This window comes from Chiloscyllium plagiosum, unplaced genomic scaffold, assembly GCF_037043375.1.
Source record: "Chiloscyllium plagiosum isolate Xiang-an unplaced genomic scaffold, Cpla_swu_hap1 HiC_scaffold_43, whole genome shotgun sequence".
Classification (NCBI taxonomy): Eukaryota; Metazoa; Chordata; class Chondrichthyes; order Orectolobiformes; family Hemiscylliidae; genus Chiloscyllium; species Chiloscyllium plagiosum.
Genome location: NW_028270181.1, coordinates 31,945,223 through 31,971,859, shown reverse-complemented (window position 1 = coordinate 31,971,859; position 26,637 = coordinate 31,945,223). Strand labels below are relative to the sequence as shown.

Sequence of the window (26,637 nt, the reverse complement as noted above, 5' to 3'; positions counted from 1 at the left end):
AGGGTGTGAGAGAGCACCTGGGAGTGTGAGAATGTGAGGGTGTGAGAGAGCGCCTGGGTGTGTGAGAATGTGAGGGTGTGAGAGAGCACCTGGGAGTGTGAGAGCATGAGGGTGTGAGAGAGCACCTGGGAGTGTGAGAATGTGAGGGTGTGAGAGAGCGCCTGGGTGTGTGAGAGCACCTGGGAGTGTGAGAATGTGAGGGTGTGAGAGAGCACCTGGGAGTGTGAGAATGTGAGGGTGTGAGAGAGCGTCTGGGTGTGAGAGCACCTGGGAGTGTGAGAATGTGAGGGTGTGAGAGAGCACCTGGGAGTGTGAGAATGTGAGGGTGTGAGAGAGCACCTGGGAGTGTGAGAGCACGAGGGTGTGAGAGAGCGCCTGGGAGTGTGAGAATGTGAGGGTGTGAGAGCGCACCTGGGAGTGTGAGAGCACGAGGGTGTGAGAGAGCGCCTGGGTGTGTGAGAATGTGAGGGTGTGAGAGAGCGCCTGGGTGTGTGAGAGCACCTGGGAGTGTGAGAATGTGAGGGTGTGAGAGAGCGCCTGGGTGTGTGAGAGCACCTGGGAGTGTGAGAATGTGAGGGTGTGAGAGAGCGCCTGGGTGTGTGAGAGCACCTGGGAGTGTGAGAATGTGAGGGTGTGAGAGAGCACCTGGGAGTGTGAGAATGTGAGGGTGTGAGAGAGCGTCTGGGTGTGTGAGAGCACCTGGGAGTGTGAGAATGTGAGGGTGTGAGAGAGCACCTGGGAGTGTGAGAATGTGAGGGTGTGAGAGAGCACCTGGGAGTGTGAGAGCACGAGGGTGTGAGAGAGCGCCTGGGAGTGTGAGAATGTGAGGGTGTGAGAGAGCACCTGGGAGTGTGAGAGCACGAGGGTGTGAGAGAGCGCCTGGGAGTGTGAGAATGTGAGGGTGTGAGAGCGCACCTGGGAGTGTGAGAGCACGAGGGTGTGAGAGAGCGCCTGGGTGTGTGAGAATGTGAGGGTGTGAGAGAGCGCCTGGGTGTGTGAGAGCACCTGGGAGTGTGAGAATGTGAGGGTGTGAGAGAGCGCCTGGGTGTGTGAGAGCACCTGGGAGTGTGAGAATGTGAGGGTGTGAGAGAGCACCTGGAAGTGTGTGAATGTGAGGGTGTGAGAGAGCACCTGGGAGTGTGAGAATGTGAGGGTGTGAGAGAGCACCTGGGAGTGTGAGAGCACGAGGGTGTGAGAGAGCGCCTGGGAGTGTGAGAATGTGAGGGTGTGAGAGAGCGCCTGGGAGTGTGAGAGCACGAGGGTGTGAGAGAGCGCCTGGGAGTGTGAGAATGTGAGGGTGTGAGAGCGCACCTGGGAGTGTGCGAGCACGAGGGTGTGAGAGAGCGCCTGGGTGTGTGAGAATGTGAGGGTGTGAGAGAGCGCCTGGGTGTGTGAGAGCACCTGGGAGTGTGAGAATGTGAGGGTGCGAGAGAGCACCTGGGAGTGTGAGAATGTGAGGGTGTGAGAGAGCGCCTGGGAGTGTGAGAATGTGAGGGTGTGAGAGAGCGCCTGGGAGTGTGAGAATGTGAGGGTGTGAGAGAGCGCCTGGGAGTGTGAGAATGTGAGGGTGTGAGAGAGCGCCTGGGAGTGTGAGAATGTGAGGGTGTGAGAGAGCGCCTGGGAGTGTGAGAATGTGAGGGTGTGAGAGAGCGCCTGGGAGTGTGAGAATGTGAGGGTGTGAGAGCACGCCTGGGTGTGTGAGAATGTGAGGATGTGAGAGAGCGCCTGGGAGTGTGAGAATGTGAGGGTGTGAGAGAGCGCCTGGGAGTGTGAGAATGTGAGGGTGTGTGAGAGCACCTGGAGTGTGAGAGCACGAGGGTATGAGAGAGCGCGAGGGTATGAGAGAGCACGAGTGTGTGTGTGAGAGCACGAGTGTGTGTGACAGAGTGCATGAGGGTGTGCGAGAGTGCGATGGCATATGAGAGAAAGCATGAGGATGCGTGAGAGTGCCTGGGTGTGTGACAACGCTTGGGTGTGAGAGAACACCTGGGTAGGTGAGAGAGCGCCTGGGTGTGAGAGAGCACCTGGGTGTGTGAGAGAGCGCGAGGGTGTGTGAGAGAGCGCCTGGGTGTGTGAGAGAGCGCCTGGGTGTGTGAGAGTGCCTGGAAGTGTTAGAGAGCGCCTGGGTGTGTGAGAGAGCGCGAGGGTGTGTGAGAGAGCGCCTGGGTGTGTGAGAGAGCGCGAGGGTGTGTGAGAGAGCACGAGGGTGTGGGACAGCGCCTGGGTGTGAGAGAACATCTGGGTATGTGAGAGCACCTGGGTTTGTGAGGGAGCGCGAGGGTGTGTGAGAGAGCGCCTGGGTGTGGGACAGTGCTTGGGTGTGAGAGAGCGCCTGCGTGTGGGACAGCGCTTGGGTGTGTGAGAACATCTGGGTGTGGGACAGCGCTTGGGTGTGTGAGAGGACCTGGGTGTGGGACAGCACTTGGGTGTGTGAGAGCACCTGGGTGTGGGACAGCGCTTGGGTGTGAGAGAGCACCTGGGTGTGGGACAGCGCCTGGGTGTGAGAGAACATCTGGGTATGTGAGAGCACCTGGGTTTGTGAGGGAGCGCGAGGGTGTGTGAGAGAGCGCCTGGGTGTGGGACAGCGCTTGGGTGTGAGAGAGCGCCTGCGTGTGGGACAGCGCTTGGGTGTGTGAGAACATCTGGGTGTGGGACAGCGCTTGGGTGTGTGAGAGCACCTGGGTGTGGGACAGCGCTTGGGTGTGAGAGAGCACCTGGGTGTGGGACAGCGCTTGGGTGTGAGAGAGCACCTGGGTGTGGGACAGCGCTTGGGTGTGAGAGAGCGCCTGGGTGTGGGACAGCGCTTGGGTGTGAGAGAGCACCTGGGTGTGGGACAGCGCTTGGGTGTGAGAGAGCACCTGAGTGTGGGACAGCGCTTGGGTGTGTGAGAGCACCTGGGTGTGGGACAGCGCTTGGGTGTGTGAGAGCACCTGGGTGTAGGACAGCGCTTGGGTGTGAGAGAGCACCTGGGTGTGGGACAGCGCTTGGGTGTGTGAGAGCACCTGGGTGTGTGAGAATATCTGGGTGTGGGACAGCGCTTGGGTGTGAGAGAGCACCTGGGCGTGGGACAGCACTTGGGTGTGTGAGAGCACCTGAGTGTGTGAGAGAGCGCTTGGGTGTGAGAGAGCACCTGGGTGTGTGAGAATATCTGGGTGTGGGACAGCGCTTGGGTGTGAGAGAGCACCTGGGTGTGGGACAGCGCTTGGGTGTGTGAGAGCACCTGGGTGTGTGAGAATATCTGGGTGTGGAACAGCACTTGGGTGTGTGAGAGCACCTGGGTGTGGGACAGCACTTGGGTGTGTGAGAGCACCTGGGTGTGTGAGAGAGCGCTTGGGTGTGTGAGAGAGCGCGAGGGTGTGTGAGAGAGCGCCCGGGTGTGTGAGAGTGCCTGAAAGTGTTAGAGAGCGCCTGGGTGTGTGAGAGAGCGCGAGGGTGTGTGAGAGAGCGCCTGGGTGTGTGAGAGAGCACGAGGGTGTGTGAGAGCGCGCGAGGGTGTGTGAGAGAGCACGAGGGTGTGGGACAGCGCCTGGGTGTGAGAGAACATCTGGGTATGTGAGAGTACCTGGGTTTGTGAGGGAGCGCGAGGGTGTGTGAGAGCACCTGGGTGTGTGAGAGAGCACGAGGGTGTGTGAGAGCACCTGGGTGTGTGAGAGAGCACGAGGGTGTGTGAGAGAGCACGAGGGTGTGTGAGAGCACCTGGGTGTGTGAGAGAGCACGAGGATGTGTGAGAGAGCGCCTGGGTGTGTGAGAGAGCGCGAAGGTGTGTGAGAGCACCTGGGTGTGTGAGAGAGCACGAGGGTGTGTGAGAGCACCTGGGTGTGTGAGAGAGCACGAGGGTGTGTGAGAGAGCACGAGGGTGTGTGAGAGCACCTGGGTGTGTGAGAGAGCACGAGGGTGTGTGAGAGAGCGCCTGGGTGTGTGAGAGAGCGCGAGGGTGTGTGAGAGCACCTGGGTGTGTGAGAGAGCACCTGGGTGTGTGAGAGAGCACGAGGGTGTGTGAGAGCGCCTGGGTGTGTGAGAGAGCACGAGGGTGTGTGAGAGCACCTGGGTGTGTGAGAGCGCGAGAGTGTGTGAGAATGTGCGTGTGAGAGACAGTGTGCATGTGAGAGACAGCTTCCGGGTGTGAGAGAGCGTGGGAGCATGTGTGAGATCGCATGAGAGTGTGTGAGAGTATTTGAGAGTGAGTGAGAACCTGAGTGTGTGAGAACGTGCGTGTGTGAGAGAGAGTGTATGCATGTGAGAGAGTGCGCCTGGCTATGTGAGAGTGGCTTGGTGTGTGAGTGTGTGAGAGCATGTGAGAGCACAAGAGCGTGTGTGGGAGCGTGCAAGTGTGTGAGAGAGCACATGTGTATGTCTATGAGAGAGTGTGTGTGTGTGTGTGTGAGAGAGACAGTATGTTTGAGAGCGCATCTGGGTGTGAGACAGCGAGGGTGAGTGAGAGTGCCTGGGTGAGAGACAGCGTGCTTGTGATAAAGTGTGTGTGTGAGAGAGAAAGCGCACGCACATGTGTGTATGTGAGAATGTGAGAGAGAGAGTGTATGTGTGTGTGTGTGAGAGAGGGTGTGCATAAGTGCAAGTGAGTGTGTGACCCAGCCCCTACACCAAAAGCAGCTCTGGTCATGCTCAGTTAGTACTGAATCCTTACCCCTGATCCACAGAATCTGCCGAGTCTGGGTGCAACACTCTCGTGACCGTCGTACAGCTCCAAGTAATCGTATCCGCAGTCTATCTCTTCCTCAATTTCAAATGTCTGGAAGATCAGTTCCACCCCATAACCATCTTCAGCCACTATCACCCAGTCACAGTCTGACTGTCCTGGGTAGTTACTGTCTCCGTACTGTGCGTGTGAGTACAGGTGCTTGGTTCGCACCTCAGCCCGGAGGTGTCCTCCACATTCTGAAAAGCGAGGAGTTGTTAGGTTAAGTCACATTCATGGCTAGACCGAGTTCTGATGCTGTAATATCTCTGGAAATCACAAATTGGAACCACATCCCTCCCACATTTCACTGACCAATGAGTTTTGCACTATCAACACAATACCGACCACTCAAACAGGAAATACGCCCAAACATTGTTTAAAGATCTGTCCATTCGATCCCAAAGATCCAATTTTGGAAGAACGTGGTGTGACTTTGTGCTGGAATAAGGACAGTTTGGAAATGTGATCCCTCTCCATTAGGGAGTGAGTCCCTGAACGCAGCTCCTGGAAAGCTGGTACAGTTCAAATCAAGCAAGTGGCAGTGTGGGAAACTCTCATTCTTCACCACACTGACATTTATCAGCCTGGTTGAGTTGGCTCAGAAACACCTTGAGCCTGCCTTTGTACCAAGTGCGCAGACTGGCACCAGAGGCTGGCAGTGTGTGGCACCAGATGCTGAGGCTGGCTGTTGAGAGAGAGTGTAGAATGAGGGACGAAGGATGAGCCTGCGTGAACAAAGAATCTGATAACCTGGCATTTCTGGGAGTGGGGGGGGTGAGCCTCAGAGTGCAGGATCTGTGACCGGTAGATGAACAGATGGTAAGGAATAAGGATTTTATTTAACAGTTTATGACCATTTGAGATGAGACAGTTTGTGCGAGTTATAGTCACTGTTTAGATTAGATTAGATTACATTAGATTAGATTACATTACAGTGTGGAAACAGGCCCTTCGGCCCAACAAGTCCACACCGACCCGCCGAAGCGCAACCCACCCATACCCCTACATTTACCCCTTACCTAACACTACGGGCAATTTAGCATGGCCAATTCACCTAACCTGCACATCTTTGGACTGTGGGAGGAAACCGGAACACCCAGAGGAAACCCACGCAGACACAGGAAGAACGTGCAAACTCCACACAGTCAGGCGCCTGAGGCGGGAATTGAACCCGGGTCTCTGGCGCTGTGAGGCAGCAGTGCTAACCACTGTGCCATCGTGCCGCCCACTGTTCTCACCTGTGCTGTGTTTGGCCTGAAAGCCCTTTCTCTGGACTGAAGCATCTGAGAAGAACTTGATGAACATTTTGTTGCTGCTGGAAATGGCAGGCTCAGGTTTTCTGCTCCCGCAGTAACGCCCCAGCATTGGGGACCCATCATCAGGTCCATCGTAAACCTCCAGATGATCATAAATGCATTCCTGGTGCTGTTCGATTTCAAACTCGTTGAAGGTCTGTTGGGTAAAAGTCCAAAGTGTTTAGCACTACCAGGGATGTAAAACGCTATCCAATACAATTTGGCACCTAGAGAAAATGGATTCCTTCTGATCTGAAGCCATTCAAACTGTGTCCTCTCCCACAATGCCAATGGGATGTTTCCCAAATTCCCAGACAAGTTTGCCAATGGATTTGCTCACAACACCATTGCCAAAGGAAGGAGCTGGCTTCAGAGAAGCTGCTAGCGTAGTTACCAGGGAGCATGTGCAGCCGGAGAGAGAGGAGAGGTTGTGACCTAGTGGTATTATCACTAGACTATGAATCCTGATCCCAGGTAGTATCCCTGGGTGCCAGGGTTCAAATCCCACTGTGGCAAATGGAATTTGAACAGCCATCACACTCCTGCTCTATAACCCTGATATAATAGAACATAGAACATAGAACAATACAGCACAGAACAGGCCCTTCGGCCCACGATGTTGTGCCGAACATTTGTCCTAGCTTAAGCACCCATCCATGTACCTATCCAATTGCTGCTTAAAGGTCACCAATGATTCTGACTCTGCCACTCCCACAGGCAGCGCATTCCGTGCCCCCACCACTCTCTGGGTAAAGAACCTACCCCTGACATCTCCCCTATACCTTCCACCCTTCACCTTAAATTTATGTCCCCTTGTAACACTCTGTTGTACCCGGGGAAAAAGTTTCTGACTGTCTACTCTATCTATTCCTCTGATCATAAACCTCTATCAAGTCATCCCTCATCCTTCGCCGTTCCAACGAGAAAAGGCCTAGCACTCTCAACCTATCCTCGTACGACTTCCTCTCCATTCCAGGCAACGTCCTGGTAAATCTTCTCTGCACCCTCTCCAAAGCTTCCACACCTTTCCTAAAGTGAGGCGACCAGAACTGCACACGTAACTCCAAATGTGGCCTAACCAAAGTCCTGTACAGTTGCAACATCACTTCACGACTCTTGAATTCAATAATGTTGGTCTGCCTTTGGTATTATCAGGTTTTGATGATGCTGTCGCTCCTATCAGTGAACCCTCTTGATCCTCACATGCTGGAGTAGGTCTGTACATCACAAAAATAACTTCAGGTGCAACAGTAATAATCCCTGTGAGCCTTGTCTTAGCACCATGATCCCACCACTCCCTGGGATTAAGGGGAAAAGCCCAGCTGGTTCACTAATGTTCTTTAGGGACGGAAACTGCTGCTGTTCTGTTTTGTTTTATTCTCTCATGGACCGTGGGTGTCTACTGGCTGGCCAGCATTTACCGCCCACATGGGAATCCAGACCCACAGCAATGCAATTGACTCTTAATTGTTTCCTGGGCCATTAGGGAAATAAATCCCAGGTAGTGATGCTCACACCTTGTGAAAACGCAAAATCGAAAGCGCAGCCAAAATCATTCTGAGCAGCACCAAGACCCGATGGCAGTGATGTAATAACAGGAATTAACCCAACAGGGTGTTAGCTGAGAGAAAATGATGCTGGAAATGAAGTACATAATCCAGTTGGAGGTCAACATTAACTCACTGACTGTGGTATATCTAGTTAAAGGCTCAGCCATCACACTCCTGCTCTATAACCCTGATATAATGTTGGTCTGCCTTCGGTATTTTTAGGGTTTGATGATGCTGTCGCTCATATCAGTGAACTCTTGAACATGCTGGAGTAGGTCTGTACATTACCAAAGTAACTCCGGGTGCAACAGTAATAATCCCCGTGAGCCTTGTCTTAGCAGCATGGTCCCACCATCCCCTCTTCAACCTATCTGATGGTGAATCAAAACCACACAGGGGGAAGTCTGACAGGAATTGTTAAGTTGTTTTATTTCATACAGAGGCAACAAACTGAAACTATTCAGGCAAACTCACTTTAGATAATAAGGAATGTTAATGACTGTCCAAGAGCAAGGATGGACATCCAAGGTTAAATGGTGGGGCCTGCAGGGGATGGGCCACGTGTGGTAGTCACATGACAGGTGACAGTCACATGGTGAACCCACCAGTGCTGAGATCATCCTCTGATGATATGGGCTTAGCTCCAGTGCCAGCTCTCTTATTGTTACATGTGACGGTAAACTGATGGAAGAGCAGTACAGTGGCTCAGTGGTTAGCACTGCTGCCTCACAGCGTCAGGGATCTGGGTTCAATTCCATCCTTGGGTGACTGTCTGTGTGGAGTTTGCACATTCTCCCCTGTGTGGGTTTCCTCTGGGTGCTCCGGTTTCCTCCCACAATCCAAGCTTATGCAGGTTAGGTGAATTGCCCATAGTGTTCAGGGATGTATAGGTTAGGTGCATTAGTCAAAGGGAAATGTAGAGTAATAGGGTAGGGGAATGGTTCTAGGTGGATTACTCTTCGGACTTGTGGATTTATTGGGCCAAATGGCTTGTTTCCATAAGGTAGAGATTCTATGATCATTGTCAGAGACGCCATCTTTCAGATGAGGGTTTAAATGGGGCCTCACCTCCTCACTCAAGCTGATTACAAAAAAGATCCTGTGGATCTATTTGAAGGGCAGAGCCTGTTCCTCCTGGTATCCCAATCAATATAATTCCTCAAACAGCATCTGATTGTGGGAGGTCACTTTGCTACCAAATTACTTCTAACAGAGACTGAATCACAGAACTGTTCCAACCCAGGAGGAGGCTGTTCAGCCCATCGTCTCTGCATGATACAATTGGACAGCACAGAAGGAGGTCACATTAGTATCAGCTCCATTGAAGAACCAGTTAGTTCGTCCCCACCCCCTTGCTCCTTCCCCGTTTTCTGACAATATTTTTTCTCCATCTATTTATCCAATTCCTTTTTAAAGGTTCCTGTTCAATCTGTATTCACTGCCCTCTTGGGCAATGATCCCAGTTTGTAACCAATTGCTGCACAGAAAGGTTTTGGTCACATCATTTCTGGCTGTTTCACCAAGCGTTTTCAATTTGCAACGTGATCACTCCTTCAGTTGGTTCTCTTGATTGACTCTGCAACTCCTTTGTATTTAATCTCCCGAGAGCCTTGTCAGCTCCGAGCAGGACAGCCCAGGTCATTGTAATCCCCACTTCTGCTGTTCTTGTGAAGCTGTTGTCCACCCTCTCCAAAGCCTGGCATTCTTCCTCACGGTGCGCCATCCACAGCAGAACACAATACCCCAGCTGTTTTATAATCGTTTACCTTAACCATCTGACGCTTGTGCACTGTTCCTCTATTTACAAACCTAAATCATGTTGGGGATGTCTTGAGATTATGAAAGGCAAGATATAACTATAATGATATCTGCGCTACCGTGTGGGCGGCACGGTGGCACAGTGGTTAGCACTGCTGCCTCACAGCGCCGGAGACCCGGGTTCAATTCCCGCCTCAGGCGACTGACTGTGTGGAGTTTGCACATTCTCCCCGTGTCTGTGTGGGTTTCCTCCGGGTGCTCCGGTTTCCTCCCACAGACCAAAGATGTGCAGGTCAGGTGAATTGGCCATGCTAAATTGCCCGTAGTGTTAGGTAAGGGGTAAATGTAGGGGTATGGGTGGGTTTCGCTTCGGCGGGTCGGTGTGGACTTGTTGGGCCGAAGGGCCTGTTTCCACACTGTAATGTAATGTAATGTAATGTAATGTAATCTAATCTAATCTATAACTCAGTTTCAAGATGGCTCAGTGGTTAGCAATGCTGCCTCACAGCACCAGGGACCCAGGTTCGATTCCAACCTCGGGAGACTATCTGTGTGGAGTTTGCACATTCTCCCCGTGTCTGCGTGTGTTTCCACTGGGTGTTCTAGTTTCCTCCCACAGTCCAGAGAAGAGCAGGTTAGGTGGATAGGCCATGCTAAATTGTGCATGGTGTCAAGGGATGTGTAGGCTGGGTGGATTAGCCATGGGAAATGCAGGGTTGGGAGGCGGGGTCTGGGTGGGATGCTCTCTGAAGGGTCAGTGTGTGCTCTATGGTCTGCTTCACACAGGAGGGATTCTATAATTCAACATCTACTCCCTCCCCCACCAACACTCAGCAGAAGCAGTGTGTATTATCTACAAGATGCACTGCAGAAATTCACCAGCGATGCATTAGACAGCATGTTCCAAAGCCACGACCACTTCCATCTAGAATGACAAGGGCTGTGACCATGCAAGTTCTCATCCAAACCACTCACCATTCTGACTTGGAAACCTATGCCTGTTCCTTCACTGTCACTGAGTCAAAATCCTGGGACTGCCTCACTCAGGGCATTGTGGGTCGACCTACAGCACATGGACCACAGTGGTTCAAGACAGCAGCTCCACCTCCCCCCCCCCCAACACCCCTACCTTCTCAAGGGCAGACAATAAATATCAGTCCAACCAGCAACACCCACGTCTCATGAGTGAATGAATAAAAGAACATTCCTCTTTTCTGGTTCACATCTCGAGTCGGACAGCAGCTTAGTGTAAAATGAAAACAGTTACCAGCTTGAGTCTATGGCCTGCGGTGGTAGATATGACCCAGGTACACTCCTTACGACTGGGGTACTTGTCAGGCCAGTTTGGACTGGCAATCACTCCCTCAGCACTGCTCGTTTTATGCTCACAGCCAGCTGGAAGGGAAGCAGTGGAAAGGTTTTGTTGAAAATCATGAATTTTATTCAAATTCAATTTAGAACTTCCACATGTTAGTGCACAGACCCTGCTCAAACTGGATGGCTAGCTTGTAGGGCTCACCTCTGGCCTCTGAGATCTCTGCAATCTCACTCACAGTCTGCAACGACCTGATCGAGAACATCACAAAGTGTGCATTCCAACTCCAGAGGTAAGCACCTAATCTAGGTTGACACTGAGATAGACACACACATACTCAGTCACACAACAGACATACACACACAGCACACACACACGCACACATACATACATATCGACATACTCACTACAGACACACACACATACATAGACAAACAGGCAGACATGCACACAGTAAGAACAGGGTCATTGCAGTATGATTGTGAGCTGAGTTCAACATAAGAGATTTCAGCCCAATTAGTGTGGATTTGTAACCTTGTCCACAACTGAATATAATAGGAAAATGGCCATTATTCTCTAAATATAAGAACATATGAATTAGGAGGAAGAGTAGATCATTTGGCACCTTGAGCCTGGTCTGCCAATCAACCAACTGATGGGTCTTCTACCACATCACCATCCTCCTGGATGGGTCCTGTATTCCTTGATAACATTTACATCAAGAAATCTGAGCTGAACCCTGCTGAGGGCTGATTGAGGCTACACAGTCTCAGAGTAGAGAGTTGCAATGAATCACACCCCTTCCCATTCCTCCTGCTCCTCCTCTCTGTCCTAATTGGCATGCCTCTTATTCCGAGACTATGGACCCAGGTTCTAAACACTCCTCCTCCAACCCCAAACAAACCCAAGCTGAGGCTACAACCTCTCAATACCTACCCTGTCAAGCCCCGTAAGAGTTTTGTAAATTTTAACAAAAACGCCTCTCAATTGTTCAAAACCACACAGAATGCAGATCCAGTCTCCTTAATATCTCCTCACGGGACGATTGAGTCACCGTGGACTGCTGCTGAACGCCCTCTATGGCAAGTTTATCTTTTCCGGTGACTTAGCCTGTAACATAATATTCCAGGCATGTTCTTACAGAGCCACGACATAATTGCAGAAAGACACTTTTATGCCTATATTTAAACTGTCTTTGGAAAAAGGCTAACAAACTAAGTGTCTTCACTACTACAGAAAGTGATTGAGGCCAAAAAATGTACATATTTTCAAGCAGGAGGTAGATATAGTTCTTGTGGCTGAAGGGATGGAGGGTGGGGTTAGGGTATTGAGCTCGACGATCAGCCATGGTCAAGTAGAATGGTGGAGCAGGCCTAAGGCCTAGTCCTATCTGCTAGATGGTCTGAATTTCCATCTTGTACATGATCCCACCTATCAGTGACTCATAAACACAGACACCCAAGTCCATTTGAAGCTCAATACTTTCCAGAGTCTCTATTTAAGAAATGGAAGTTATGACAATATACAGTACCGAGCAAGTACAAAAGGAACCGTGTTATTGGATCACATGGAGTTGTGGGATCTGGCTAACCTGGTGCCATTCACTCACATGACGAGAATGAACTGCCAATATCCAACTCGCTGTAGCCATTTAAGAAGGCAGCTCCGCATTAACCTTCTCAAAGGCATAAATGCTAGCCCAGTCAGCAATACCCACTTCCCATGAATAAGTAAAAGCCTACATCATCCAGCCCACTGAAAATACAAATTTGAATCCAGTAACCCATTGGTTGGTAAATATTACACCCAATTGATAATTCCCCACCAATCGAGACTGAAATCATCATAACTGGTGCCTTACACTCACTGACACTACTGACACCATCATTCCCACCTCTGCTTCCAAAATTTTCCTCAAGACTTTGCTACCTCCAATCTACCCATTCTAACCCTCTCCTATCCAGTCTCCCATCCCTCCTGCAGTGACTCTGCCACAACTCTGCTGGCCATCACTGCCTAGCTCTCTGACCCTGGATTCCAAATGTTTCTTGATTAAATAACATTCTCCTTATCTTTGAGCATCCCCTTGAGGTCTCTCCACCCTCATCTCCAGAACATTTTCTTCCTAATACCCAACCCTCTCGAGCCTTGGACATGTCACCTCATTTTGCTCCGCAATTGACCATAGATCCTTCAAGTGCCCCACATTCTAGAATATTCTCTCGCTAAACCTCTCCCAGTTCATCATCGCCTGTGAGAGCCTTCCTCAAGACTAACGTTTAGATATACTTTTCAATACCATTTTCTTGTTTGGCTATCCCTCTGGGGCGCTCCTTGGGGATTTTGAAAGGTGTCCCCCACTATGTATGTGGCAGGTACTCATGTGACTCAGCCAACGTTGTCTACCTCATACACTGCAGGCAAAGATGCCCTGAGGCATGGTACATTGGTGAAACTGAGCAGAGGCTATGGCAATGGATGAATGGGCACCGCGCAACAATCAACAGACAGGAGGGTTCCCTCCCAGTCGGAGAACACTTCAGTGGTCCAGGATATTTGATCTCGGATCTCCGAGTGACCATCCTCCAAGGTGGACTTCGGGATAGGCAACAATGAAAAGTGGCTGAGCAGAGGCTGATAGCCAAGTTTGGTACCCATGGCGATGGCCTCAACTGGGACCTTGAGTTCATGTCACACTACAGGTGACCCCATTGTACTACACACACACACGCGTACACACACTCTCCTACAGACTCATACACTCATGCGGACCCTTTCTCATACACTCACACATACACACATGCACCCTCTCACAGACTTATTCCCCTTTACATTCACACTCACACACACTCTCTCACAGACATGCATAACTCCACCCACCCCCACCACAAACACACACACACATACATATGTAAGTTTGTGGGGTGAATTTTTACTTGCAGAATTACATTTTACTTTGCTCAAAAACTGCATGATCCATGTAAGATTCTATAAATCCGTGTTTTAGACCAGAATCGGTCTGAACACGAGTTCACTTGAGAATGTAACTTCTAAAAAAATTTTGCAATTTACACATGAAAGAACTAAAACCAACATGGTAATTCTAAAAGATGAGAAACTTAACAAACAACCCAGGTCTTTTTCAATCTATAATTTCAGTTACATCACACTGTAAATGTTTGCTATAAATTCTGTGTCTTACGATCTTAATTCTCCACAACCACCTGGTGAAGGAGCGGCGCTCCGAAAGCTAGTGCTTCCAAATGAACCTGTTGGACTGTAACCTGGTGTTGTGTGATTTTTAACTCTGCTGAGGAAGGGGAAACCATCTAGCCATCAGCGGGGCACCCAGTAACTGAGCAGAATGAGAGAGACAGAGATGACAGGCTCACTGACCTTCTTTACAACCAAGGCCGTTCTCATGCAGGGTGAAGCCATGGCGACACTGGCAGATGTAACTCCCGAGCGTGTTCAGACACTCATGCTGACAGCCACCGTTACCCACCGAGCACTCGTCTTTATCTGGAAGCCAGAGGTTTGTAAATCGGGAGTTAACAACACGAGACCAAACCTCACTTGACCAAGACATTCTGCTGTGTGATCAGAGGCTCAGCCAACAGCTAACGTGCCCCAAGATAGGGTATGTCGCCAAGTGTAAAAACTGTGGCTCTGAACAAGGAACCCCTCCCCAACGCAGGATGGTTACCCAACCCTCACCCTGGGATAGTCACTCTCACTGAAAACACAGTTAATTCAGTCAAAAGGTTTAGTGTGTCTAACTTCCAAAGCAGGTTAGAAATCTGCAGGTTTTTCGGAGCTGAGCAAGTCTAAGCTCTTGGTTTTGTGAGTGAGTATTTGTGCAAGATGACTCCACAGTTCACAGGACAGAAACTGAAGAGTCAATTAAGTAGAACTTAAAGATTTGATATTGAGCAGTAGTTTCTCTGGGTGAGTCTTTGTAATGAATAATGTCAGGAAACAGGTTGAAAGCTTTGTTTTGCTGTGTTTTAAGATTTTTCCTAAAGTTTTATATTTAGATAGTTTGGCTTTTAATTTACTTTTCCTTTCATGTAATAAGCTTTTGTTGTTAAAGAAACTCTGTCACTTCATGTGAATATGATTAACAAAAAAACAACACAAGCCAGAATTCATTCTGGGACCCAACATGTTGAGCTGGAATGTTAAGTTAGCCTTAACAAGTATGACCTCCATTGGGTATCTCCAGAAAGATGGGGAGAAAGTGAGGACTGCAGATGCTGCAGATCAGAGCTGAAAATGTGTTGCTGGAAAAGCGCAACAGGTCAGGCAGCATCCAAGGAACAGGAGAATCGACGTTTCGGGCATAAGCCCTTCTTCAGGAATCCTGAAGAAGGGCTTATGCCTGAAACGTCGATTCTCCTGTTCCTTGGATGCTGCCTTGAAAGGTGGGAGCAGGGCATCCAGTGGGATCAGTGTGGAGACTGGTGACTTTCTCCTGGCTGTTGTGAGGTGATTTGCAGCACTTCTTTACAAACTGCCCCTTTGAGGGTCAATTGAGCAGTTGGAGTAGGGACTGGTTACACTCAGGGCTGGCATTTTCAGGAAATGGGGCCTCTAATGCAAAGAGGTTTTGGGACTAAGGTCCTTTAACTGCAGCCAATTTGCTTTGCGTTGCTCCCAGGGGTCTTTGCTGCTCCTGTTCCACTCTGGCCATCTCGCCCCCTGCTCAACTGAGTGACCCAACCCTCCTATTGTGCTGGGCCTTCCAACTGAAGCCAGACTCACCTGAGAAGAACTGGCCTTTGAATCCTTTCTTGGACACTGTGTTGTCAGACTTGAACTCGATCCTCATGTTGTTGAACTGCGACGTGATGATGTCGGGCTTCTCAGAGCCACAGAATCTGCCATGTAGTTTGGATTCAGAGGACAGGCCGCTGTGAATCTCCACATAGTCATACTTACAGACCTAGCAAAGCAAGCACACGGCGTGTTCCCTCAGTATGTAATCCACAGCCTCTCACTACACAGAAAACAACAGCCTAATCCTATTCAGACCGACTTTTAGAAGCTCGATCTGAGCCTGCCCTGTGTAGAATCATCAAGTAGTTACTCTGCAGAAGGCCATTCAGGCCATCGTGCTAGTACAGGTTATATCATCTTGTGCCAATCCTGTCTCTGCCTTTTTCCATTTGCCAGGACACCACACCTACCCAAATAATCCCAATGCCCCCCATCTTGAAAGCCTGGATTGAACCTGCTTCCACCACACACCCAGGCAGTGCATCCCACACACTAACTACTTGCTGAGTGACTGTCTCCTCTCCTTATACCCAGTGCTTGGGGTAGCACTGTAGCTCAGTGGTTAGCACTGCTGCCTTACAATGCAAGGGACCCAGGTTCGATTCCAGCCTCGGGTGACTGTCTGTGTGGAGTTTGCACATTCTCCCCGTGTCTGCGTGGGTTTCCTCCGGGTGCTTCGGTTTCCTCCCACAGTTCAAAGATGTGCAGGTCAGGTGAATTGGCCATGCTAAATTGCCCTTAGTGTTTAGGGAAGTGTAGGTTAGGCGCATTAGTCAGGGGTAAATGTACAGTAATAGGGTAGGAGAATGGATCTGGGTGTGTTACTCTTTGGAGGGTCAGTGTGGACTTGTTGGGCCAAATGGCCTGTTTCCGTAATGTAGGGAATCTAATTTAATCTTGGATCTGTGAGATTTGGCATTACAGAGATTATAGACACTGTTCCTGGTGATGTGAGGTCACAAATCATAGAATCCCTACAGTATGGATACAGGCCCTTCGGCCCAACAAGTCCACACTGACCCTCTAATGAGCAGCCCACCCAGACCCATTCCCCATTACACTATGTTTACCCCTGACTAATGCACCTAATCTACACATTCCTGAGCACTATAGCATGGCCAATTCACCCTAACTTGCACATTGTTGGACTGTGGGAGGAAACCCACGCAGACACAGGGAGAATGTGAAAACTCTGCACAGTCACCCGAGGCTGGAATCGAACCTGGGTCCCTGGCACTGTGAGGCAGCAGTGCTAACCACTGAGCCACTGTGCCACTCATTTAGAAGCTGCTTTCTGAAGAAGGGTTACACCCAAAACATTGACTTCTCCACCTCCTGATGCTGACTGGCTTGCTGTGTTCCTCCAACCTCCTGCTTGTCTACCTTGGATTCCAGCATCTGCAGTTTATCTTTTGTCTCTTACTAGTCTCTCTGTTACTTAGTGACTGTTCCACATGTATTGGTGAATTATTCAATAAACCATCATCAGCAATCACTTGCAAACAAGAATTGAACACATGCAGCATGAGGAATGTGCAAAGCTGAATTTGGAATCGATAGGTACTGAGGGGGGTGTCAACCTGAACCTCTTCAAAACTGGACAAAGAAAAGGTGATAAATTCAGAAGTGTGTCTGTGTGCATGCTTCAGCTGTGTGTGTCTGCGAGCATGTGTGAGAGGGGTTTGGAGTGTTGGACAGGAGTGTGTGTGTGTGTGTGTGTGTGTGTGTGTGTGTGTGTGTGTGTGTGTGTGTGTGTGTGTGTGTGTGTGTGTGTGTGTGTGTGTGTGTGTGTGTGTGTGTGTGTGTGATGCCTGTGGTGCCAGGTACATTTGCTGGTCGCTTTAATAAAAAGTTAAAAGGTAAAGTTGCCACAGTCTTACCAGACCATTGAGCTGCTCTCTCATTAGACAGGGGTGACTGGTGGTGGTTTAACCTGAGAGGGGAGAGGTTGAGAAGGACAGTCCTTCATGGTGACCTCAGCCAGTGCAGAAATTGAACCACCATTATTAGTGCCATTCTGCATCACAGACTAGCCATCCAGCCAACTAAGCTAACTGATTTTCCCCCACCCCCAGATATAGGACATCGTGGAGAAGAGCAGCTAGATATTAGCAAATTATGGGATGATTGTAGTCATGTGGTCTCACTGCGTGAGCGTGCACTTGTCAGTTAGAAAGAAATAGCAGTGAGTCTACAAAACCTCCAGATGTGCTGCGATAAACAGACACCTTCTGGATTGGCGATAAACAGACAATCCCATTTCCAAAGACATCCTCTGCTCCACGGGGTGCAGTCTGCACTTGGACCAGGCCAATCACCTTTGTCTAGTCAAGATGTTGAATACCATTCCCCGCACAGTCAAAAATCACACAACTCCAGTGTGTGATTTTCGACTTTTTCCACCTCAGTTCAACACCGACACCTCTACATTATCGCTCCCCACACAGGGAGCATTTGGACAGGTGGACAATCCACTCATGACTACTCTGTGACTGTTGGCGCCACTGGAGTGCATTATGGGACAGGGGCACAAGCTGCTGTTGTTGGGATATCATCAACTGGAAGCTGAGCTCAAGTGACAGCCTCAGCACGGTCACTCACTCAGGAGCAGCAAGGAAACTCGAGGTGTTACTCACGTCATTACCCTCCAGCTCAAACACCTCGAACTGCAGCGAGATCCGGTACTGGGCAGGTGCCACCAGCTGCCACACACAGTTCTTGTTGGTTGGGTAGTCCTTGGGCCAGCCTGGGCTCGTGACGGTACCATTGAGTTTGGTGAGAAAGCCCCCACATGCAGCTGCGGCACAATGGAAAAAACAAGCAAGTCACCTTTGGCATGGTAAGGAAGGGCACTCACAGCCTCATGTCAATGGCTCAAGATTGATCTGAATTTAAAGCTCGCGTTTACAAGTGACCTTGTCAGACGTTGATATAAAAAGAAAAACCTCACATCAACACGCTCACAGTTTTAAACCTTACACCTTCCTCCCACAGTCCATGAGGTCAAAAGTTAACTTGCTTGATTTATTTGGAGTGAATGGGCTCCCATGTATTCAGGATAGTGAAGGAGGTGTTTAGCAGGCTTGCCTTATTGGTCAGTGCATTGAGCATAAGAGTTGGGAGGTTACCTTGCAGCCATATAGGACACTGGTTGGACCACTTTTGGAATACTGCTTCAGATCCTGGCTATCAGAAAGATGTTGTGAAACTTGAAAGGGTTCAGAAAATATCTACAAGGATATTGCCAGGGTTGGAGGGTTTGAGCGAAAGGGAGAGGCTGAATAGACTGGGGCTGTTTTCCCTGGAGCACCAGAGGCTGAGGGGTGACCTTATAGAGGTAGATAACATGAGGAGAATGGAGAGGGTGGATAGCCAAGGTCTTTTTCCCAGCGTAGGGGTGTCTGAAGCAACACAGCATAGGCTTGTGATGAAAGGAGAAAGATATAAAAGGGACCCAAGGGGCAACCTTCTCACACAGAGGGTGGTGCGTGTATGGAATGAGCTGCCAGAGGAAGTGGAGGAGGCTGGTACAATTACAACATTTAAAAAGCATCTGAAGGGGCATATGAAAAGGAAGGTTTTAGAGGGACTGAAAACAACAAAGTGCTGGAAATGACAGTGGTTGGGGCACTTCACATTAGCTCTGACGAAGCTTCATCGAGACTCGATACATTAGCTTCCTCTCTCTCCATGGATGCAGTGGTTTCTAGCAATTTTTGTTTACACTACAGATTCCAGCATCTGCAGTAGCTTTCTCCTACACAGGCTTTAAAGGGATATGGGCCAAAAGCTGGCAAATGGGAGTAGATTAATTTAGGTCAGCATGGACAAGTTGGACCAAAGGATCTGTTTCTGTGCTGCATGACTCTATCTGATCTTTTCATACAATCCTTACAGTGCAGAAGCAGGTCAATTCAGCCTGCCAAATCCACACTGACCCTCTGAAGAGCATCCCACCCAGATTCACACCCTATCCCTTTAACTCTGCTTATCCCATGGCTAACCCACCTCGCCCACACAACCCTGCACACTACGGGCAATTTAGCGTGGCCAATCCATCCTAACTGGCACCGCGTTGGACTGCAGGAGGAAACCGGAGCACCCGGAGGAAACCCACACAGACACGGGGAGAATGTGCAAACTCCACACAGACAGTCACTAGAGGCTGGAATCGAACCCTGTGAGGCAGCAGTGCTAACCACTGAGCCAGTGTGCCACCCTTCACTTCAACTGGAGTTAGATTAGTTTCCCTGTAGTGTGGAAACAGGCCCTTCGGCCCAACCAGTCCACACCGACCCTCCAAAGAGTAACCCACCCAGGCCCATTTCCCTCTGACTAATGTACCGAATACTATGGGCAATTTAGCATGGCCAATTCATCTGGCCTGCACAGGTTTGGACTGTGGGAGGAAACCCACGCAGACGCGGGGAGAATGTGCAAACTCAACACAGACAGTTGCCCTAGGCTGGAATCGAACCTGGAACCCTGGCGCTGTGAGGCAGCAGTGCTAACCACTGAGCCACCATGCCCCCCTTGCTAGTTTGAAAACATTAAGAGCACGGGACATTACTGCATGGAGAATGTAAAAGTGTGGTGAGGATGGGGAGGAAGGGGATATTAATACTCTACCTGAACAATGCTCCAAAGCACTATGAAACTTAATGGAAAAGCAACATTTTTCACACAGCGAGTACAAGGTCTGGAATGCAGTCCAGGAAATGTGGTGGAGGAAGGTTGAATTGAGCCATTGAAGATTTTGTTTGGATAGTAATTGTGTGCAGGGATGTGGAAAAGGCAGGAAATTGGCACTATGGGATAGAAACAGGCAACTTGGGCTGATTGGCCTTCTTCTGCACTCTAATAATTCTGTTGTTCTGTGACAGCAGAAAACAGCAACATAGATGTTTACAGAGAAACCCCACATTCACAGCAACAGCCTGAGGGACAGCTTATCAGCTGGGGCGCTGGTTTAAGGTCTTTTCAGAGAGATAGCATCTCAAAGAAGCCTGCACCCATTCAGTGCTGCCCCTGAACGTGAGCCAGACCAGGAAAAGGAGGGGAAAGTGAGGACTGCAGATGCTGGAGATCAGAGCTAAAAATGTGCTGCTGGAAAAGCGCAGCAGGTCAGGCAGCATCTAAGGAGCAGGAGAATCGATGTTTCGGGCATGAGCCCTTCTTCAGGAATGAGCCCCTCATTCCTGAAGAAGGGCTTATGCCCAAAACGTCGATTCTCCTGCTCCTTGGATGCTGCCTGACCTACTGTGCTTTTCCAGCAACACATTTTCAGGAAAAGGAGGGCCTTGAACCTAGAACCACTGATCAGAAATGGGGACCAAATAAATAGCACTTCAAACATGGGTAACAAGGGAGCAGGGAGAGTGGCAGGCAGGGAGTGGGAAGAGAAGGATGGGGAGGCACTAGGAAGGGAGAGAGGACAGGAGGGGGAGAGACTGAAGGAGGTGCAGAGTGACGAAGAGGGCCTCACTCTGTGATCAGACAAGAAGCTCTCAGAGTTACCTTCACACGTCCTGCGGTCTGCAGCCAGCTCAAAGCCTGGCTCACACGCACATCGATAACTGCCCAGAGTGTTCACACAGTGCTGCTGACAACCCCCATGGTCCGGCTGGGCACACTCATCCATCTCTGCAATACCAACATCAAACAACACAGGTCACCCTCAGACAGAGGACGGGGACAGCAATGGGGGGACAGTGTGTGGGAGAGAGCGCACGGGGGCTGAGTGGGAGGGAGGGAGAGACAGAGAGTGGGTGGGAAGGAGAGAGAGAGTGGGTGGGAGGGAGAGAGAGGGGGAGGGAGGGAGAGAGAATGGGTGGGAGAGAGAGAGAATGTGTGTGGGAGAGAGCGCGAGCAGGCTGGGGTCGGGGGAGTGGGAGGAAGTGACAGAGACAGTGCATGGGAGAGAGGGAGAGACAGACAGTATGGGTGGGAGGGAGAGACAGAGAGAGTGGATGGGAAGGAGAGAGAGATAGTGGGCGGGGAGAGAGAGAGAGTGGGAGGGAGAGAGAGAGAGAGTGTGGGAGGGAGAGAGAGTGTGTGGGAGGGAGAGACAGAGAGAGTGGATGGGAGGGAGAGAGAGATAGTGGGCGGGGAGAGAGAGAGAGTGGATGGGGGGGAGAGAGAGAGAGAGAGTGTGGGAGGGAGAGAGAGAGTGTGGGAGGGAGAGACAGAGAGAGTGGATGGGAAGGAGAGAGAGATAGTGGGCGGGGAGAGAGAGAGAGTGGATGGGGGAGAGAGAGAGAGAGTGTGGGAGGGAGAGAGAGATAGTGGGCGGGGAGAGAGATATAGTGGATGGGGGAGAGAGAGAGAGAGAGAGTGGATGGGAGGGAGAGAGATTGTGTGGGAGGGAGAGCAAGCAGGGTGGGGTCGAGGAGAGTGGGAGAAAGAGACAGAGAGAGTGGATGGGAGGGAGAGAGAGAGTGGGGGGGGTGGAGAGTGAGAGAGTGGGTGGGGAGAGTGAGAAAGTGAAGAGAGGAAAGAGAGGACGGAAAAGAGGAAGTGGGTGGGAGGCAGGGGCCAGAGGGAGAGAGAGGGGAGTGACAGAGAAATGGAGGGGAGTGACCAGAGAGACAGGGTCTGGTGGATAGAGGAGGGAGAAGAAGGAGACAGAGGAGGGAGGTGGAAGAGAAGAGAGAGGGGGACAGTGATGGAGAGGAGTTGGGAGAGTGGGTGGGATATGAAGAGGGAGGGGAAGGTGTGGACAATGGAAGGGATGTGGGTGAGGAGGATGGAGAGAGGGAGAGAGAGGATGGACGTTTCAAAGTGAGGAGCAACAGAAACATATTGCCTGCAGCTTCACAGCAATGGGACTGTTCTAATCCTCTGCTTTTATCTGAGCCCAGTCCAATTCCCACTGGCTACATTCCCATCAGGAAACTGAATTGATGGTGCTGCTCAGTCCCTTCCAGACTCTTCCCTTCCCGCTCACCCTGCCATCCAAACCTTGCAACAGAAACAGACCATTCAGCCCAACGTGTCCGCTCTGCCATTCACTGAAGCAAAGTTATGCTTAGGCTGATCAGATTCCACCTTTCCCTAGGAACTTTGATTCCTTCATTGATTAAAAAGAATCTATCTATCCATCTCAGCCTTAATGAAGATCCTGTCATTTAAAACCCTTCGGCCTGGTTCCAAATATTTCCCCTGCACCAGATTTTACAGCATTATCTCTTCCTATCTCTAACTTCCTCCAGTGGCTACACTCTTCCCTATCTCTATAACTTCCTGCAGCCCCTGCATCCTCCCTATCTCCATAACCTCCTGAGCACTACACCCTCCCAATCGAACATCCTACACACAGCCCCTAAATCTGCCATATCTCCGCAACCTCCTCCAGTCCCTATGCCCCTCGCTACCTCTTTAATATCTCCAGCCCCTACAACCCTCCCTATCTCTGTAACATCTTCCAGTCCTTGCACCCCTCCACATCTCTGTAACCTTCTCCAGTATCTATATCCCTTGCTACTTCTGTAACCTCTACAAGCCCTGAAATCTCTATAATCACCTCCAGCCCCTACACCCTTCCTTCTTTCTGTGACCTCCTCCAGCCCCTACACCCATCTCCATCTCTATAACCATCTCCAGCCCCTACACCCCTCTCCATCTCTATAACCATCTCCAGCCCCTACACCCCTCTCCATCTCCATAACCATCTCCAGCCCCTATACCCCTCTCCATCTCTATAACCACCTCCAGCCCCTATACACCTCTCCATCTCTATAACCACCTCCAGCCCCTACACCCTCTCCATCTCTATAACCACCTCCAGCCCCTACACCTCTCTCCATCTCTATAACCACCTCCAGCCCCTACACCCCTCTCCATCTCTATAACCACCTCCAGCCCCTACACCTCTCTCCATCTCTATAACCACCTCCAGCCCCTACACCTCTCTCCATCTCTATAACCACCTCCAGCACCTACACCCCTCTCCATCTCTATAACCACCTCCAGCCCCTACACCTCTCTCCATCTCTATAACCATCTCCAGCCCCTACACCCCTCTCCATCTCTATAACCACCTCCAGCACCTCCACCCCTCTCCATCTCTATAATCACCTCCAGCCCCTACACCTCTCTCCATCTCTATAACCACCTCCAGCCCCTACACCCCTCTCCATCTCTATAACCACCTCCAGCCCCTACACCCATCTCCATCTCTATAACCACCTCCAGCCCCTATACCCCTCTCCATCTCTATAACCATCTCCAGCCCCTACACCTCTCTCCATCTCTATAACCACCTCCAGCCCCTACACCCCTCTCCATCTCTATAACACCTCCAGCCCCTACACCTCTCTCCATCTCTATAACCACCTCCAGCCCCTATACCCCTCTCCATCTCTATAACCATCTCCAGCCCCTACACCCCTCTCCATCTCTATAACCATCTCCAGCTCCTATACCCCTCTCCATCTCTATAACCACCTCCAACCCCTATACACCTCTCCATCTCTATAACCACCTCCAGCCCCTACACCCCTCTCCATTTCTATAACCACCTCCAGCCCCTATACCCCTCTCCATCTCTATAACCATCTCCAGCCCCTACACCTCTCTCCATCTCTATAAACACCTCCAGCCCCTACACCCCTCTCCATCTCTATAACCATCTCCAGCCCCTACACCCATCTCCATCTCTATAACCACCTCCAGCCCCTATACCCCTCTCCATCTCTATAACCACCTCCAGCCCCTATACCCCTCTCCATCTCTATAACCACCTCCAGCCCCTACACCTCTCTCCATCTCTATAACCACCTCCAGCCCCTACACCCCTCTCCATCTCTATAACCACCTCCAGCCCCTATACCCCTCTCCATCGCTATAACCATCTCCAGCCCCTACACCCCTCTCCATCTCTATAACCACCTCCAGCCCCTACACCTCTCTCCATCTCTATAACCATCTCCAGCCCCTACACCTCTCTCCATCTCTATAACCATCTCCAGCCCCTATACCCCTCTCCATCGCTATAACCATCTCCAGCCCCTACACCCCTCTCCATCTCTATAACCACCTCCAGCCCCTACACCTCTCTCCATCTCTATAACCACCTCCAGCCCCTATACCCCTCTCCATCTCTATAACCACCTCCAGCCCCTACACCTCTCTCCATCTCTATAACCATCTCCAGCTCCTATACCCCTCTCCATCTCTATAACCACCTCCAGCCCCTACACCCCTCTCCATCTCTATAAACATCTCCAGCCCCTACACCTCTCTCCATCTCTATAACCATCTCCAGCCCCTACACCCCTCTCCATCTCTATAACCACCTCCAGCCCCTACACCTCTCTCCATCTCTATAACCATCTCCAGCCCCTACACCTCTCTCCATCTCTATAACCACCTCCAGCCCCTACACCTCTCTCCATCTCTATAACCACCTCCAGCCCCTATACCCCTCTCCATCTCTATAACCACCTCCAGCCCCTACACCCTTCTCCATCTCTATAACCACCTCCAGCCCCTACACCCCTCTCCATCTCTATAACCACCTCCAGCCCTTGCACCCCTCTCCATCTCTATAACCCCCTGCACCTCTCCCTATCTCTGGAACCTCTAGTTCCCACAAATGGGTCAGTGAATGTTGGGAATATTGCAGGAAAATTTCCTGAGGGATGGAATAGCCTCTGATTAATCAAAGGCACTCCACATTGGTTTGTTTCAGGGAAATGTGTGTATGAGAAATATAATTGACCATATTCAAGAGGTAACTTGGGGGAAGGGGGTGGAGTGGGGGGGTGTCGATGAAGGGAGTGCAGGTGATGTCGTATGGCTTTGGATTTTTTTGCTGTTTTTAGGAAGGCCCCAAATGGCAGACCATTCCCAAAAGTAAAAACCCAAAGAATTCAAATGAGTTGAATCAGAATTGGGTCAGAAACCAGAAGCAAAGTGTATTGAGTGCTGAGTGTTTGTGTTTGGAAGGCTGTTTCCAGTGGGGTTCTGTTGTGGGTGTCACTGTGGTCATGAAATCATGGATATGATTGAGAAACTTGCACGGATACAGAAACTGGCTGCGTAGCGATGAAGAGAGACTCCGACAGAGAGGTCAGCTGAATAGATTAGTGGCAAACGGAGTTCAGTCCAGGGGAGTCTGAGACAATGCATTAGGAGAAGGATTAACAAAGACAACGAAATAAAATAGTGACCTCAGGGGAGGTGGTGAGAATGGTTACGATAGTGAACAGAGAGGGAGAATGCAGTTATGCTGGGATTGCATAAATTAAATCGCAGCGAGATCAGAGCACAGTTCTGATCGCCACATCAAAGGTCAGATGTTACTGCTCAAGAGTGGATGTAAAGCAGTTTTACTAAGATTGGAAAAATGTCTCGATGAGGGAGGATTGGACAGGCTGGGTTGTTTACTTCAGAGCCGAGGAGATGAAGTGGGGATTAATGGAGGGTATGTAACATTTGAAGGAGTGTTGATACAGTGCACAGGTCAGATCTTTGCTTGCGGGGTTGGTAACTAGGAGATGATTAAAAAGGAATCGGCAGAAAGATGAGAGGTGAAATTATTTCACTCTGAGGGTGTGAGGGGTTTGAAACTCACTGAGTGAAAGACTAATGATGACAGAGAACCTCAGCACCAGTCACAAACATTCTTGGATTTAGGATCAGAGGTGGGAAGTAGGACGTAGCAAATAGGCTCTTTTTTGTTGGTCAGCATGGGTATGTTGGGCCAAATGGTCTTTTTCCTTCGTTCTATTAATTGCACTTGCACAAAACCAACATTTTCAGCTGTGGTGGCTGCTAACTTAGGGAAAATACAGACCTCAATTCCAGTGTTGCCCCTTCACCTGAATAAACCTGTTGGACTATAACCTGGTGTCATCTGACTTCTGACGTTGTCCACCCCAGTCCTACAGCACCTCTCCACCATCAATTCCAGTGTTGTCACTGCCAGCAGTTCCCAGCTACCACAGCAGGTGGAGCTCTTGGGCAAGGCCAGGAGACTGATTTAAATGGACAGTGTTCTCTGAACCCAGCTGCCGGATGCAAGAGACGAGTCGCGTGGCCTGGCTTAACAGCTCAGCCGAGAGGCAGGACCTCTGATGGTGCTGCACTCCCTCAGCACCGCACTAAAGCATCAGTCTCGTGCTAATTTGGTCAAGTCTGTGCAACGAGCATTGAACACAGAACCTCTGGCTCAGGGGCTAGTGTGAGTCACTGATCTCGAGGCGATATGGCATTGCACTGCTTAGCCCAATTCTCACA

General features: G+C 50.4%; 1 protein-coding gene across 2 annotated transcripts in view; it reads right to left on the bottom strand.

The window, feature by feature from the left end:
- Positions 1-26,637, bottom strand: part of LOC122547420 (tolloid-like protein 2) — a 160,898-nt gene that overhangs the window by 11,826 nt on the left and 122,435 nt on the right. For both annotated transcript variants that reach the window (XM_087982294.1, XM_087982295.1), the window contains 7 exons: positions 20,914-21,039; positions 18,033-18,193; positions 15,382-15,562; positions 14,014-14,139; positions 10,570-10,697; positions 5,938-6,151; positions 4,646-4,896 (listed from right to left, as the gene is read on the bottom strand). In XM_087982294.1, the coding sequence (XP_087838420.1) occupies positions 4,646-4,896; positions 5,938-6,151; positions 10,570-10,697; positions 14,014-14,139; positions 15,382-15,562; positions 18,033-18,193; positions 20,914-21,039 (1,187 nt within the window). The remainder of the gene's footprint in view (positions 1-4,645; positions 4,897-5,937; positions 6,152-10,569; positions 10,698-14,013; positions 14,140-15,381; positions 15,563-18,032; positions 18,194-20,913; positions 21,040-26,637) is intronic.